Here is an 18,465-nt window from a genome sequence, read left to right as displayed (position 1 = left end):
ATTCAAACATTGTTTTAATTGTTTTATGCAATGATCACACACTCTGATGAAGGTGAGCCATTTGGAATTGGTTTGAACTTTAAGATTCATCACTGGATCGAAAAAGGAATGTATGACCGATAATTAATCAATCGTGACTGAAATAGAAAAGTACATAAATAACAAGAAATGTACTATGCTCTGAACCATGATGGGTTAAAAGATGACAAATTCACTTCTTTCTCTTTTTTCTCCAACAGGTAACATTTGTAAAAGAATTCTGTCATCCAGTTGAAAATAAAAGAAAGCTTTGCTTTCAATACCTTATTCCCTTCTACTCCAACTGACTTTGACAAAAAAGACGAGTGAAGACGAGTGTCATAAAAGGCGACTATGCTTGTCGTGAGAGGCGACTAACAGGATCGGGTGGTCAGGCTCGCTGACTTGGCTGATGCATGTCATTGATCCCAATTGCGTGGCTTGATGCTCATGACATCAATCACCGGATTGTCTGGTCCAGACTCGATTATTTACAGACTGCCGTCATATAGCAGGAATATTGCTGAGTGCGGCGTTAAACAACAAACAAACAAACTAACAAAAACTTTGACCAAAACAATCTGTGATCCAATAAATGAAAAAATAACGGCTTAATCGTGACATGCCATTAGTTAATTAATGTGATAGGGATTTTTAATTCCATCAAATGATGGACCTGGCATGTATTAGAGACCCATTTTTATTTTTTTGGACAGAGCATCATGACCCGGCGTCAATTAAATAATGGCATGTATTGGATGCTCGGCATCTCATCCAGGAAATATGTTATATTTGAAAAAAAGTTTATCACATATTTTACAGATTCATACGTTGGAACTGACAAATACTACACCATTACTTAAATAAACTGATTGGTCCATCGACACTGACAAGCAGGCTGATATTTAGGAGATAAACATACTGTGTTTTCAAAGTGAAGCTAGATTATCTGTAGATTTAACCGCGCTAAATTGAATTTGGAACCGAATGTGCAGCATTCATTGTGACGTAAAGATTATGACGTGACATTCGTATACAGAAAAGCTCTAAATTCCTCGCTCTCTGTTGTCCCCAAATCTTAAGATAATTCTCTTTGTTGATTTCTAGAGTTTTTTTTACATGAAACTTATTGCCACACATCATTTGAATATTGTAGTAACTGCAACTTTGCATTTTTGTAACCTGTAATTGTAGATATAAATATTTAAATATGCCTTCCAACAATGAGTGAAAAAATTATTATTTTATGGATATTAGCTTCCGGGGTGATGCGTTCGTCAAATCAGCTGTTTCAATCAGAGGGGGTTTATTGTGATTTAATAGCCTCTCATTGACCTATCAGAATCAAGTAATTTCCAAATTCATGGATTTATTTATGAAAATTTAGCTCCACTGATAAAGTTCAGTCATAAAGGAGATGGAGAAATCTGAATCACTGTCCAGTGGTATGTAAAACCCTATGCATGTGTTGTTTTGTCCTTTAATGCTGCAGTAACCAATATTTCAGCTATATGATGGCAGCCTGAAAATCAGCAATTCATGGTGCTTGTCCTAATAGGCGACTAACAGGATTGGGTGGTCAGGCTTGCTGTCTTTGTTGATGCGTGTCATGGTATCCCAATTGTGTAGATCTATGCTCATGATTGACAATCACTGGATTGTATGGTCCAGACTCGATTATTTACCGACTGCCATCACATAGCTGGAATACTGCTGAGTGTGGCATTAAACAACAAACAAATGAACACCTTTAACTGTATAAATGTATTGGGTGATTAGATTTCAACAAATTGTACGGCAGAGTCACAATGTAAAGGTTTGCAGCCACCAGTGTTGACAGTCTACTTATCAAAGTCATGTACTTTATGCCAGCCACGTCACTGATGAACAAATGACATTCATTGACGTACTGTCAGTTGTCCATGGCTAGTACGATGACACACACATCCCCATTGTCATATTCAAGTCCACAAATCTATCAAGGTTGAAAATCCCAGGCACACAATAGGTGCTAATGGTTCACTCTGCACGGGCAGGTTGGCTGCTTTCATAATCACTTTCAATATTTCTCGATGTTACTATTGAAAGCAAAACCTGAGACTTAGTGTTGTTGCTTTCATACAACATTCGGCACTGCTGAAAACACATACCTTGCCATGAAACTACTTCTACTGGGGTACATTTGTATCACCTTCCCATCAAACAGAGGGTTTCAAAACTTGGATCATGACATGCATCATTGGCGGCATCAGGCAGGACTGCTGATCGCCTGTAGGGAAACTTTCTATCAGAGTAAAAGATCTGATTGTAATGAGAATAGGTATTCTGGTCACGCTCACTGACTTGGTTGATGCATGTCATCGTATCCAAATTGCATAGATGGATGCCGATGACGTCAATCACTGGATTGTCTGGTCCAGACTCGATGTTTAACAGACCACCGTCATATATGATATAGCCAGAATATTGCTGAGTGCAGCATTAAACAACCAACCAACCAACCAACCCAATTGCATAGATCGATGCTGATGACGTCAATCACTGGATTGTCTGGTCCAGACTTGGTGTTTTACAGACCCCCTTCATACAGTTGGGATATTGTTGAGTGCGGCTTCAAACAACAAACATACAAACAAAACTCACAAATTTAGCCCTGGCTACTCACCATCAAAATTTGTCTTCTTGCTCTTACTCTTCTTCTGGTCTTCAGGCAAGAAGAACCGCCCTGTGGCTCGCTGATTGACTTTAGCACCATTTTCAGTGAGGATTTTCACCCTCTCGAAGTCTCCCTGAACCACCGCTATATGCAAGGCACTTTCACCTGAAACAGAGAAGGAAGTTTCTGGAGGACCATAATCACATCTAACAGATGCTCCACTTGTGCCTGGGGTCATGCCTGTACCAGTCATTTGAGCCACCGTAATTTGCTGTGCAGAGTTGTGTCCCTTGGGCATCCCACAAACATATGATTATGGGTTCGAATCCCGGTTCACTCTGGTTATGTCTCTTATCATACCTGTCTTTGTGGTTCACCAAAGTGATAAATGTCTGACACCTGCCTCACTTCGGGCTTTCCTCACGCATTAAGCTAAAATGCCTTGACATAATGGAATACTGTTCAAAGAAGATCCGGGGTAGAATAGGCCTTGAGCAACCCATGCTTGCCATAAAAGGCGACTATGCTTGTCGTAAGAGGCGACTAACGGGACTGGGTGGTCAGGTTCGCTGACTTGGTTGATACATGTCATTGATCCCAATTGCGCAACAAACAAACAAACAAAATTGTATCCCAATACGATCACTGGATTGTCTGATCCAGACTCGATTATTCACGGACTGCCATCATTTTGCTGGAATATTGCTGAGTGCGGCGTTAAACAACAAACAAACAAACAAACTGTTCAAAGTGGGCGTTCAACCCAACTCACTCATTTGCTCGCTCATACTAGTTGTTGCTCTGTGTGACATGAGAAGCAGTATATACGAGTATGTTCATCCCAATCTCATTAAGATCAGATCTAAGTTCTCGCTGCCACTAAACAAAGATCTGAGGACATCCCATTAGAGGGGTCACATCATAATGACCTTTGGCCAATTTTGACCGACCACAGAAATGACTAACAAGAAGTCGACATCAGCCAATTAGAAAGTGGCTTTCTTAAGCTTTGCGGCACTCCTTTCAACCTGGCGACTTCCATTTTGGATTACGCTTGAAAAATATGTTGACGCAGTTCTCAATTAAAAGTATGAAAACTGAACACACGAACATTCCGGAATGTCTAATATATGGTTGAGATTGTATGGCAGTGCTTCCCACGTACTGTGCAACGCCTCCTCCATTCAAATGTTTATCCCATGGAAGCAAGAGATAGGCGAAAATTTTGACGGAATCAGTCGTACGGGCCATAACTGTTGTTCGGAATAGACCATGTTAACGTTTTTGAGGTTGCATGATTAGAAAACACATTACGACTGTCACTATCATGATCTGGTAGATGACGCTTTAATTGGTCGAATGAAAGGTCGTTCTGACTTGACCCGTAATAGGATACAATAGGATATACAAAATATACTATTTGTAAATTTTGGTTGATTGTGTAGGTTTTGTTTGATTGTTGCTTAATGCCACTCAGCAATGTTCTAGCTTATGACAGCGGAATGTAAATAACGTGGAGTGTGGACCAGTCAATCCAGTGGTCGATATAATGAACAACAGTCCACTACGTTGGGATACGATGACATGCAACTAACGAAGTCACTGAGCCTAGCCTGACCACCCGATTGATTTAGTTGCCTCTTGTCACAGAGCAGCATAGATTTGCTTGGGACCTATTCTAACCAGGAATCTCTATGGTATGACAAGCATGGATGCTAGGGACCTATTCTAACTAGGAATCTCCACAGTATGACAAGCATGGGATGCTTGGGACCTATTCTAACCAGAAATCTTTATGGTATGACAAGCATGGGATGCTTTGGACCTATTTTAACCAGGAATCTCCACGCTATGACAAGCATGGGATGCTTGGGACCTATTCTAACCAGGAATCTCCACGGTATGACAAGCATGGGATGTTTGGGACCTATTCTAACCAGGAATCTCCACGGTATGACAAGTATGGGATGCTTGGGACCTATTCTAACCAGGAATCTCCTCGGTATGACAAGCATGGGATGCTAGGGACCTATTCTAACCAGGAATCTCCACGGTATGACAAGCATGGGATGCTTTGGACCTATTCTAACCAGGAATCTCCTCGGTATGACAAGCATGGGATGTTAGGGACCTATTCTAACCAGGAATCTCCACAGTATGACAAGCATGGGATGCTTGGGACCTATTCTAACCAGGAATCTCCTCGGTATGACAAGCATGGGATGCTAGGGACCTATGTTAACCAGGAATCTCCACGGTATGCAAGCATGGGATGTTAGGGACCTATTCTAACTAGGAATCTCCACGGTATGACAAGCATGGGATGCTAGGGACCTGTTCTAACCAGGAATCTCCATGGTATGACAAGCATAGGATGCTAGGGACCTATTCTAACCAGGAATCTCCTTGGTATGACAAGCATGGGATGCTAGGGACCTATTTTAACCAGGAATCTCCACGGTATGACAAGCATGGGATGCTTGGGACCTATTCTAACCAGGAATCTCCACTGTATGACAAGCATGGGATGCTAGGGACATGTTCTAACCAGGAATCTCCACGGTATGACAAGCATGGGATGCTAGGGACCTATTCTAACCAGGGCGTTCTCAAATTTAGAAATAAGGGGCTCTTATTAGAACATTATTTTGGTGGAAAAAAACCCAGATAGTTGAAAGATAAATTTCGTGGTTTATGCTGAAAGCCTGAAATGTTTATATACGACAGATATATTTTTCCAGAATTTAATTGCCCATAATTAAGGGTGCATATAACACACGAGTGCGTACTATACACGAATAAATAAGTCTTGTGTACATTGATCAATCGGAAGGGGTGCTAATCGGGATTGTTCACTAGCCAATATATGTTCACTAGCCAATTTATTAGCAATATCACCATGGGCGCTTATTAGAGCGGGGCGCTTATTACGTCGAATACGGTATTATCAATTCATGAGCTTGAAGAACTATACATTACACAACTGTCAATCTACACACCATCTTTATACAGCACACAATGAGTCAATACCCTCGTACACGATGAAGTCGTTACACCACCAATGGTTTTATATTTCAGATCAAAATCACACAAATACATTTTACAACGGACCATTAAGCACCAAGAATAAGAAAGTCATAATAACTCTGCGGAAAAGATTATCTCATTCTCTGAGACAGAAATCAACAAAAAGAAATATTACAAGAGAACCTTGTCCTGAAAAGCAACAGGACATTTCATTTGTCCAAGGGGCTCAGTTTCATGCGGAATCAATACACGTCACTGTAAACGTAGCTGGCGCTTATTGCAGGTGAGAAAAATCAATGGTAGGTCGGTGTCTGGACGAAACTAAACGGGTAAATGGTTCACCCTGGTAAAATTGCTGGATAAAATATCCCCAGCCTGTGCTTGGCTATCAGTGTCGTAAACAATGATCAATGATTGACGGGTGTGTGATCGCGATTTACGTTCACACTCTCCATAATCGTTTATGAACATTTTATACAGCATGTGCCGGCAGCTCTGTGTGAAAGGGCTAGGTATTGTAAGGTAATTAATTAATATCAGTCTTGAGGATATAGGAACAAAACCAGGAAACATGTCCTGGTTGCCAAGGCTTCAAGAGAGGGTTATTCCTTGTTGTCAATAGTAACACTTGTGTCTTGGCACTGCCAGGAACCATTCCTCCTACAACTCCCAGTGCCATTTGGCAGGGTGAGGAAGATTAATGGCTTTGACCTGGGAACAATTAACAAAAGTTGGCTTTCCTGGACTTGAATGGATGGCGTACAAACAAACGGGCATATAATGACTGCTGGACTGTTCCTTTTAGCTTGATTAGGAGATAAACCTACTGTGCTCTGAAGGTAGTCTCACTGTAGATTAGATATATTTGTTTTAATTTGGAACAGAGCACTTTTCAGCTTTTTGTAGAAAGATGCAAAATGCAATTCGTAACCTGTAAAATAATTTTTTAGAGTATCTTCAAACAATGACTGTGAAAGAAGTACTGTTTTATACATATTAACTTCTGTGGTGATGCGGCTGTCAAATCAGCTGTTTCAGTCAATGGTTATTGAGATCTGATACCTCTGATTGACCAATCAGAGCTGAGAACTTTCCAAATTCATGGTCGAATAACAATTTGCCTTGACTTTCAAAACAACACAGCATAAGTGGCTGGGACCAAAGGATCCAGTTGGTCGCCTCTTACAGCCAGCAGAAGTGGCTGGGATGACTGGATCCATTTGGTCGCCTCTTACAGCCAGCAGAAGTGGCTGGGACCAAAGGATCCAGTTGGTCGCCTCTTAGGGCCAGCAGAAGAGGCTGGGATGACTGGATCCATTTGGTCGCCTCTTACAGCCAGCATAAGTGGCTGGGATGACTGGATCCAGTTGGTCGCCTCTTACAGCCAGCAGAAGTTGCTGGGATGACTGGATCCAGTTGGTCGCCTCTTACAGCCAGCAGAAGAGGCTGGGATGACTGGATCCAGTTGGTCGCCTCTTACAGCCAGCAGAAGTGGCTGGGATGACTGGATCCAGTTGGTCGCCTCTTACAGCCAGCAGAAGTGGCTGGGATGACTGGATCCATTTGGTCGCCTCTTACAGCCAGCATAAGTGGCTGGGATGACTGGATCCAGTTGGTCGCCTCTTACAGCCAGCAGAAGTGGCTGGGATGACTGGATCCATTTGGTCGCCTCTTACAGCCAGCAGAAGTGGCTGGGATGACTGGATCCAGTTGGTCGCCTCTTACAGCCAGCATAAGTGGCTGGGATGACTGGATCCAGTTGGTCGCCTCTTACAGCCAGCATAAGTGGCTGGGATGACTGGATCCATTTGGTCGCCTCTTACAACCAGCATAAGTGGCTGGGATGACTGGATCCATTTGGTTGCCTCTTACAGCCAGCATAAGTGGCTGGGACCTCTGGATCCATTTGGTCGCCTCTTACAGCCAGCATAAGTGGCTGGGATGACTGGATCCATTTGGTCGCCTCTTACAGCCAGCATAAGTGGCTGGGACCTCTGGATCCATTTGGTCGCCTCTTACAGCCAGCATAAGTGGCTGGGATGACTGGATCCATTTGGTCGCCTCTTACAGCCAGCATAAGTGGCTGGGATGACTGGATCCAGTTGGTCGCCTCTTACAGCCAGCATAAGTGGCTGGGATGACTGGATCCAGTTGGTCGCCTCTTACTGCCAGCAGAAGTTGCTGGGACCTATTCCAATCGGAATCCCCACAGAGTTATTGATAAGTAAACAATGAAGACATGGAACTTTCTGTGGATGACTACTTCTTTATCTGAAACAACGTCTCCAGGCTCCTTCTGGCCCCGTCATCAGTTTCAGGTTCTTCCAAACTCTAACTGCTTATCAAAGACTATAAAGAGAAATAGTTACTGTGTCACTCACAACAAACACCTGGTCTGATTGACAAAACGATCTCCTGTATTTATACATCTCATGGTTATGACATGAGTGAGTGAGTGAGTGAGTGTGTGAGTGAGTGAGTAAGTGAGTGAGCAGTTTTACGCTGCTTCTAGCAATATTCCAGGAATATCACGGTGGGGGAACACCAGAAATGGGCTTCACACATTGTACACATGTTGAGATGCAAACCCCGGGTCTTCGGTGTGATGAGTGAACCATTTAACTGCTAGGCTATCCCACCGCCCTGTTTATGACATGAGGGCCAGTTGTTACAAACAAAAAGTGTTGACTCAGGTAGTGAAAAAGCATACAATAGTCCGTATTCCAGTCTGACAGCGAGATCTCCCATGATCCTAACTGCTGCTAATCATGTGGCTCAATCTGTTCAGACATCCCACCCTTTACCATGTCTTTTGTCACGTGACCACCACATGGAGAGGCAAATCCAGTATTTCTTTGTTTTATCACAACTCCAGCAGTTGATAAAGATTCTGATGAAATCACCAAGTCCTTATTTTATTTCATTCGAAACGCTAGTTCAAACTTTATTATGCCTCAAAGTGAGATTGACCAATCAGAGAGCAGAACTACTAACCCCATATGAGCCCGTCAGTAAAAATCCAAGATGTTTTTACTGACGTAATATGAGACCGTTTACCATCAATATCAGCCATTTTGGATTTTGCAACACCTGCCTCACATATTTCACAGGAAAATTCGGGTACAGAAATTTGTTATTCGACACTGTTTTGTGTTTTAATATCATAAATTGTGATTGGCAAAGACATTATTGTTTAAAGAAACCACATTCGTAACTTTATTAATAAAAAGTATAGAGAAAAAAAGCTTACAACAGAGGTCACTGAGTTACAAATAGCATCGTCATATAGCAATAGAATAGATAGCAGCCTGTCGTTAAGGGAAACAGGACTGCTATCAAGTTGCAGTGGCCTCCAGATTTCTGTTAACATGCAGGCATTTTCATGAAAATTCAATCCATTTTAGCTATAATACTTGTTTAAACATTCACATTTAGTGCATTATATATTCCATTGTTAACGTTTGTGTTTACATTAAAGCATTGTATCTGAAACATATGTACTGGTCCTGTCAATTATACCGGTTGTACATTTTGACATGACATGTTTGATAAAGAAAGCGAATAATGTAAACTTTTCGGCATATGATTATCATATGGCCAGAAGTATATTAAAACCTGGTTTTACGGATCTGCTGACTAAAAAAAATGAAAAAAATGAAAAGCAGTGTTATTTTACCCCAACGACCAGAAATAAGTAAATGGTAAAAAAAACCTCCCATTTACAGTCACTAATAATACAAATAAATAATTTGAAATTCCATAACTAAAACCTGTTCAAAATGTGACTCAAAACTTTCAAATGAATCACAAGAGGAAATAATAAAGTATATATTTTAAATTAGAATTTTTAATTTCATTTTTTTTACCTGCTGACTTGTACTTTTTTAGCTAAAAATCTGTGAACAGATCCCCTTCACCCCCTCCAAATCTGGCCCATACTTGTTAATGGAAATGACACCTTTTAAAGCAAATAAAATCCTTAACAGTAAGTTATTTGTATGTGTCCTTTCGACATCAATCATATACACGTCACAGTCCAAGATGTTTTGTTTTGTTTGTTGTTTAACGCCGCACTCAGCAATATTCCAGCTATATGACGGTGGTCTGTAGAAAAATCGAGTCTGGACCAGACAATCCAGTGATTGACATCATGAGCATCGATACACACAGATGGGATGCAATGATGTGCATCAACCAAGTCAGCGAGCCTGACCACCCGATCCTGTTAGTCACCTCTTGCGACAAGCAGAGTCGCCTTTTACAGCAAGCATGGGTTGCTAAGACCTATTCTACCCCGGATCTTCACGGGTCAGGAAAGATGTACATATATACCTGTATGAAATACTTCGATCTCTGATTCAGGCACATATATTCCCTGTGGGGAGCCAACTACTTGGACAAGTAAAACCCAATTCACTTGCTAGAACCAATTCCTTAAAATCATGCCAGTAAAGTGTCTGATTACGCCATCAGGTCTATTGGATTTATCTGAAACCGGTTTGTCTAAAAGTTGCTTCATTTTATATCCAGGAAACATAAGCACGACAAATGTTTTTTCTCTTAATGAAAAGATTCGGAGAACAGTGAAATGGACCTGAAATGTATGACAAATTTGTTTTACCCAGTGTGGAGAGCAATTTAAAAATAGGCTTGTAATCAATAAAATATACACAAAGCGTTATCCAAGGAACCTGCAGATGGACAAGCAGGAAACTGATCATAATATTAACCATCGTGACTATTGTTGCCATGGTGATAACAGAATGTTTTAGGTGCTACTCTATTTGTAAACATGATGTTCAAGTAGGCAATAAACAATAAACAAAATCACCCACGAATCTGAAATATATTCACTGATATTGTATATATAAAAGCAGTGTTTAAAATACCCACCTTGCAACGGCAAGTTTGTGAATGAGTGAGTTGTGTTTAACGCTGCTTTTAACAATATTCCATTTATATCACGGCGTGTCAGCTTAATGTGGGAGGAAAGCCCGAAGTGATGCAGTTCTCAGACATTTACCATGAGCACGGGTATGGTGCTGACAAATCTAGAAACATAATCATGTCGAATCGGGATTCGAACCCACAATCATAGGTTTCTGGCGTGCACAAGGGACACAACTCTGCACAGCGAATCGCGGCGCTTTAGACGACTGGGACATTTACGTTATTACAAAATAAGTAATTAGATGTAAAAGCTTCTGTTAAGAGTATATAAATGTCAAATTACAGATTTATGCATAATGATTCAGAGTGACAAAACACTCTCCACAAGACTGTATGACAAGAGCTGTGACTTGAACTTTCCAGTAGTCAACTTTCCCTTTATGTCGAGCAATATTCCTGCAGCTCAATCCCTTGGTGTTCACATTTCACAACTTTTTAGGTACAAACGAGCAGGCTCTTTCAATCGAGATTTCACGCGACTCTTGCTCAGAAGTTCTTTGATCAAGGTTACAGTATTCAAGGCATCAGTAAAGCTTTCAAAAAGGTTCTACGGTAAAGTGAGTGAGTATGGTTTTACGCCGCTTTTAGCAATATTCTAGCAATATCACGGCGGGGGACACCAGAAATGGGCTTCACACATTGTACTCATGTCTGGAATCGAACCCAGGTCTTCGGCGTGACGAGCTAACGTTTTAACCACTAGGCTACCCGACCGCCCTGTTCTACGGTAGACATGTGGATGATGTTTCCAAGCACACGCTCGTCATATAGTCGAAATCGTACAATCGGCTATGCTATTGGCAAAGATTTCTTATGAATATCAAAAGGGTCTTGTCGCTTATATTTGCAAGCACTATTGGGAGAAAAGATACTCCTTGATGAAGGTATTGAAGAAATATTTTTGCTATTGTTTGCTGACGATGTACTGATGTTTGCTGACAGCGTTGTACATTTACAATGTAAAATCAATATATTGTATGTAAACATTGCAAGAAATAGGTATGGTTTAACTGTAAATATTTACAAAACGAAAGTACTGCTTTTCAATATTGGTGGTTGACTGTCAAAACATGAAGAAAGGCATGTCAAAGGTAAACAGGACGATGTTGTGTCATATTATAGAAATATTTAGGTATAATCTATTCTTGGGGAAACAATTTTTCGAGAGGCTGTTTAATACTTTCGCAAAGCAGGCAGTGAAGCTCCTTACAGTGGGAAAGCAGTTTGTGATAAGTTTTCTGAATATACCTGAATGCAGATGGCCTTCAAAATCTTTGATTGCAAAATTCAGCCAATTCTTTTATATGGTTCAGAAATTTAGGGTGGCACAATTAGAAAAAACAATTGGAATTATTAACACTAAATTCTGTAAATTCTTGCTAGAAATTGGTTTTGAGCCTCTACAAGGCAGTCCTTAGAGAATGTGGTCGACACTCCATGTATATCTAAAGCTATAAACAGATTATAAAGTATTGGATTAGGTTAACGAGATTACCGCAGAATAGGTAGTAAAACACTCACATTATGTTGCAAAGTTATGACCAGGGGGTATATATTTGTTTTTTGTATGGATTTGGAATTGTACGATGGCACAGGAAGTTGGTGATGCTAAAGTTTTCATGTCAGTGTTTACTAAGAGATTGCAAGATAACTATGTACAAGAATGGACATCCAGGATCTATAATAGTCTTACTTTGGGAACATATTGTAACACCAAGACCTTTCTCCAAATGGAATTATATTTAGATTGCAAAACAAATCTATCACTATGTAAACGTTTGGCAAAGTTTAGAACAGGTTACAATGATCTCAAAATTAAAAGATATAAACGTTCTGAAGTAGAAAGTCCAGTTGATGCTTTTTGTGGTTAGTGTGGTGAATGTCTTGAAGATGAATATCATGCTTTGTTAATCTGTCCAAAATATGTGCATTAAAGGATCATATACCACGCTATTATTATATTTTTTTCCAAATCAACGCAAATTTGTTCATTTATGTACCACAGAAGACAAAAAAACTATTGTTTTATCTCTGTATAAAAAGTGTTCAACCTTAGTACAAATGGTTGGTTGGTTTGCTGTTTTACACCGCACTCAGCAGTATTCAAGCTATATGACGGCGGTCTGTAGATAATCGAGTCTGAACCAGACAATCCAGTGATAAATATCATGAGCATCAATCCACGCAATTGGGATCGATGACATGCTTCAACCAAGTCAGCGAGCCTGACCACCCTATCCCGACTACAAGCATAGTCGCCTTTTATGGCAAGCATGGGTTGCTGAAGACCTATTCTAACGGTTCCAGAACAAATGGTGCACACTGACATTTTGTACATGTGCTGTGCATACACTGTACTTCAGGTCTCATGGCCTCTTATATGAACAAAGTCTGTGCCCTGTCTGAAACATCACCTGGGTCATTCAAATATGCAATATGAACTTTATTCAGGGAGATCCATTTCAGGTCCAAGATCCAGTCTTAATATTACCAGCAGGTCTACGTATAACAAATTTATCTGGCTCTTAACAAAAGACCTACATTCTAATCTCCAATCTATCAATTGTTTTGCCTACTTTTGAAAAAAGTAGAACAAAGCTTGGGTGATCTGGTATTTCGGGATAAAACTTCAGGTGAAATTTATTCTACGGCCTATCTTGCAGGTCCCTTCTAACTCCAAATCATTCCCTTAATACTCCAAATCAATCCCTTAAAACTCCAAATCATTCCCTTCTTACTACAAATCAATCCTTCCTTACTACAAATCAATCCCTTCTTACTACAAATCAATTCCTTCTTACTCCAAATCAATCCCTTTTTACTACAAATCAATCCCTTCTTACTACAAATCAATCCCTTCTGACTCAAAGTCAATCCCTCCTTACTACAAATCAATCCCTTCTTACTGCAAATCAATCCCTTAAAACTCCGAATCAATCCCTTAATACTCCAAATCAATCCCTTAAAACTCCAAATCAATCCCTTAAAACTCCAAATCAATCCCTTCTTACTACAAATTAAATCCCTTCTTACTTCAATTTTTTTTTAAGTCTGTAAATCTTACGTTTACATATTTCCCAAGTTACACACAATCAACAACCCAGTTAAACACAAGACACTAGAACGTGAACTTAGCAACAAACCATCCCCTGTAAGAGAGAAGCTGATCTTAAGGCTATAGGAAACATATGAATCGCTAGCTGCCATCTTTAAGATACAACCCATGTGAGTCATTACTGCACCCTGATCACAGCTACTTCATATCAGTACTCATACCAAGATAACTGCTGCAAGGACCTTGTTCAGACAGTAGATGACTCAATGCTATAATAACTGTCAAGCAGCAATCTTCATTCTTCCAGTTGCAATGTTAATTGGCATGTGAATGAGTGAGTGAGTATGATGTATGCCGATGTTAGCAATATTTCAGCAGTGTCCTGACCGGTGCAGGGCTAAAACAATTTTCTTAAACCTAAATTGTCCTGCAGTGCAAGTAGACAATATTTTCACTTGTTCTGTTAAATTTTATAAAGTTTTATGTTCCCTGCCATATTTGGTCATCTTTGCATATTCAAACTCGCTCAACCATGCGTTTTGCACAATTTGTTTTCATTTTTTACAGTCATACTGTTTTTGAGAAATGTTTCTTTTTTCCATGTATTTTGTTGTTATTACTCAGATCCTGCGAGAGATGAAAATGTATTTTAGGTTTGAAATTAACATGCATATTTTATTTGAAACAATTAAACTTGAATTGATACGACTGAAATATTTGTAATCGCCCGGTAGGACAGGCGTTTGTGCAATTCTTTCTCGCCCTGCACATGCTGCCACTCATCAATACGAACGGACGAGTGGATTTTTCAAGTCCTGGGGTGACACCAGAATAGGTTAACACCATGTACCAATGTGGGAAATCCAACCAGGGCTTTCGGCGTGACAAGTGAACACCTTAACCACTAGGCTACCTTAACGCAACAATTGCCATTAACAAATATCAGATAAAAAGATAAAAAAGACTGACATAAATTTGAATGAAGTTTTTCACAAAACTAAACTCATAATGGTGACAAACATCCAAATAAGGAATCAGAATATTAAAGAAACAAAAACACAATACATATTGTCTCGTGACTTCAGATTCCATGTTGACATCACACAGGCATTATTTCAGTGATCTTGTGACCGCACTGGGATTCTGGGTTAAAAGTGCTCCTAAGCTAACCATACAGGTCCTAAGAGGCGACTAAATGGATCGGGTGGTCAGACTCATTGACTTAGTTGACTGCGTGTCATCGCACCCTGATGGCGTGGATCATTGCTCACAATATCGATCACTGGATTGTTCGGTTCAGACTAGATTGTTTACATACCGCCGTCATATAGCTGAGTTTGATGTTAAACAAACAAACTTTTTTATTGTGAAAACTCAGAAATAGAAACAAAACTCTATTGGCCTAACCATCTCTGATACGGAATTCTTTACAAACGATAAACATCAGAAATCAAACCAATCATTTCTACATCAGCGAACAAAGTAAGTTTATTGTAGCGCTCAAGTGATCGTGTGTGCATGATCTGCAACCTACATATTTACCAGCTTCCAAAACCTTGAGGCACACTGAGTGACCCACAAATTGATATCAATGATCAAAGATGAAATATGATCCCAAACCATAAACCCCTGAAAATAACTTTATCAATCCAGATGTCAGATGCAGGCGTTCTACTTGCAGCTCAGCACGCATGTTGGGCAAATGTCAGGCCATCTCCCAAGGGCAAGGGCAAGGGCAAGGTCATGTTGACTTCAGTCCCAGTCAGGCCAGGTCCATTAAATTACTGGTTTTCAGAGCTACAGATAAGCAGCATATTTGTGTAAAATACCCCCCAAAGTATTCAAATACTTTCAATTAACTTGCGTACAGAAATGCATGAATTAAGGGAAAAAGTCAAATGTGTAAAAACAGCACGCGTAAATACCCAATGAAGCTTTTCAGCATGTGCACACCGGAGCTAACTTCTGAAACACAGTTACGAGCTAATCTACTTTCTGAGTCAAGCCTATATTTAGAACCATTATATACATCTGAAACATTATTTCGTTTTTTGAAATCTTAAAATGTTCACTAATTTTGGGAAAAACCCAATAGAGTGATGACTATATGAGTGAAAAATTGGTTACTCAAAGAAAAATGTAAAAACCCAGTTAAAATAGAAACCTTCGAGTAAAAACTCATTTGCTCAAAAAGTTATCTGGAGCTCTGGGTTTTACACTTTTATATCACAAAAATAACTGAAGGCAAGAGGGGAAAATAATAATATCTTTTTAAGAGAAAAAAATAATCACTGCTAAAATTTATTGTGCTGATTACCTCATTTTCTTCTGTATATTGTTTTTGGGGCGGACGACTTTCAGTCAGGTGAGCTAAAAAACTATGCAGGGAAATTAGTAGGATGGAGCAAGTCCAAATTTACTACCCAGGTATCCAACTCACTGGAATGAGTGAGTGAGTACTGTTCTACCCTGCTTTAAGCAATATTCTAACAATATCACGGCAGGGGACACCAGAAATGGGCTTCGCACATTGTACCCATGTAGGGAATAGAACCCAGTCATTCGAACGCTTTAACCACTCGTTTATCCCACCGCCCCTGTAGACATGGAGTTTTATTGTTATCGTCTTTAAACAACATATGTGGCTAACCATGGGTCCGGGTAGACTAAATATATCTGAAAATATATAACTTATGTAATTTGCAATTAAATTTGTCTTCCATATTATACTGTATATATTGTTTTCGGCCAAAGTCGAGGATAAACAGAACATTTCTAATGAAAAACATCTTCATTGTCATACAATATACTGATATTCATAATCAGGGGTCCAAAACTGACACAGAGATCTCCAATACTGACACAGAGAGATCCAATCCTGACACACAGATCCAAAACTGTCACAGAGAGATCCAATACTGTCACATGAAGATCCAAAACTGACACAGAGAAATCCAATACTGTCACATGAAGATCCAAAACTGACACAGAGAAATGCAATACTGTCTCATGAAGATCCAAAACTGACACAGAGAGATCCAATACTGAAACAGAGAGATCCAATACTGTCACATGAAGATCCAAAACTGTCACAGAGAGATCCAAAACTGTCACATGAAAATCCAAAACTGTCACAGAGAGATCCAATACTGTCACATGAAGATCCAAAACTGACAGAGAGAGATCCAATACTGTCACATGAAGATCCAAAACTGACACAGAGAGATCCAATACTGACACATAGAGATCCAATAATGACACATAGATATCCAATACTGGCACTTGGAGATCCAATACTGTCATATGGGGATCCAATACTGTCACAAAATACCTTACTACAAATCAATCCCTTCTTACTACAAATCAATCCCTTAATACTACAAATCAATCCCTTTTTACTACAAATCAATCCCTTCTTACTTCAATTTTTTTTAAGTCTGTAAATCTTGCAGTTACATATTTCCTAAGTTACACATTATCAACAACCCAGTTTAACATACGACACTAGAACGTGAACTTGAGCAACAACTTCCCCCTTTAAGAGAGATCCAATACTGTCACATACAGATCCAATATAGTCACATGGAGATCCAATACTGTCATAAAGAGATCCAATATTGTCACATTGAGATCCAATAGAGACACAGAGAGATACAATACTGTCACAGAGAGATCCAAAACTGTCACATGAAAATCCAAAACTGTCACAGAGAGATCCAATACTGTCACATGAAGATCCAAAACTGACAGAGAGAGATCCAATACTGTCACATGAAGATCCAAAACTGACACAGAGAGATCCAATACTGACACATAGAGATCCAATAATGACACATAGATATCCAATACTGGCACTTGGAGATCCAATACTGTCATATGGGGATCCAATACTGTCACAAAATACCTTACTACAAATCAATCCCTTCTTACTACAAATCAATCCCTTAATACTACAAATCAATCCCTTTTTACTACAAATCAATCCCTTCTTACTTCAATTTTTTTTAAGTCTGTAAATCTTGCAGTTACATATTTCCTAAGTTACACATTATCAACAACCCAGTTTAACATACGACACTAGAACGTGAACTTGAGCAACAACTTCCCCCTTTAAGAGAGATCCAATACTGTCACATACAGATCCAATATAGTCACATGGAGATCCAATACTGTCATAAAGAGATCCAATATTGTCACATTGAGATCCAATAGAGACACAGAGAGATACAATACTGTCACATTGAGATCCAATACTGTCACATGGAGATCCAATACTGTCACATTGAGATCCGATAGTCACAGAGAGATCCAATACTGACACAGAGAGATCCAATACTGTCACATTGAGATCCGATACTGTCACAGAGATCCAACACTGTCACAGAGAGATCCAATACAGACACAGAGAGATACAATACTGTCACATTGAGATCCAATACTGTCACATGGAGATCCAATACTGTCACATGGAGATCCAATACTGTCACAGAGAGATCCAATACTGACACACAGAGATCCAATAGTCACATTGAGATCCAATACTGTCACAGAGAGATCCAATACTGTCACATTGAGATCCAATACTGTCACATGGAGATCCAATACTGTCACATTGAGATCCGATAGTCACAGAGAGATCCAATACTGACAAAGAGAGATCCAATACTGTCACATTGAGATCCGATACTGTTACAGAGAGATCCAATACTGACACACAGAGATCCAATACAGTCACATTGAGATCCAATACTGTCACAGA

The 18,465-nt window shown here is 39.7% G+C and overlaps 1 protein-coding gene across 1 annotated transcript in view; it reads right to left on the bottom strand.

The window, feature by feature from the left end:
• LOC124135567 (transient receptor potential cation channel subfamily V member 6-like) overlaps nucleotides 1–18,465 on the bottom strand; it is a 79,679-nt gene that overhangs the window by 37,499 nt on the left and 23,715 nt on the right. The window contains exon 4 of the mRNA XM_046500932.2: nucleotides 2,684–2,839. Coding sequence (XP_046356888.2) covers nucleotides 2,684–2,839 — 156 coding nt within the window. The remainder of the gene's footprint in view (nucleotides 1–2,683; nucleotides 2,840–18,465) is intronic.

Source organism: Haliotis rufescens, unplaced genomic scaffold, assembly GCF_023055435.1.
Source record: "Haliotis rufescens isolate VD_foot unplaced genomic scaffold, xgHalRufe1.0.p SCAF_70, whole genome shotgun sequence".
Classification (NCBI taxonomy): domain Eukaryota; kingdom Metazoa; phylum Mollusca; class Gastropoda; order Lepetellida; family Haliotidae; genus Haliotis; species Haliotis rufescens.
This window is presented reverse-complemented; position numbering and strand designations above follow the sequence as displayed.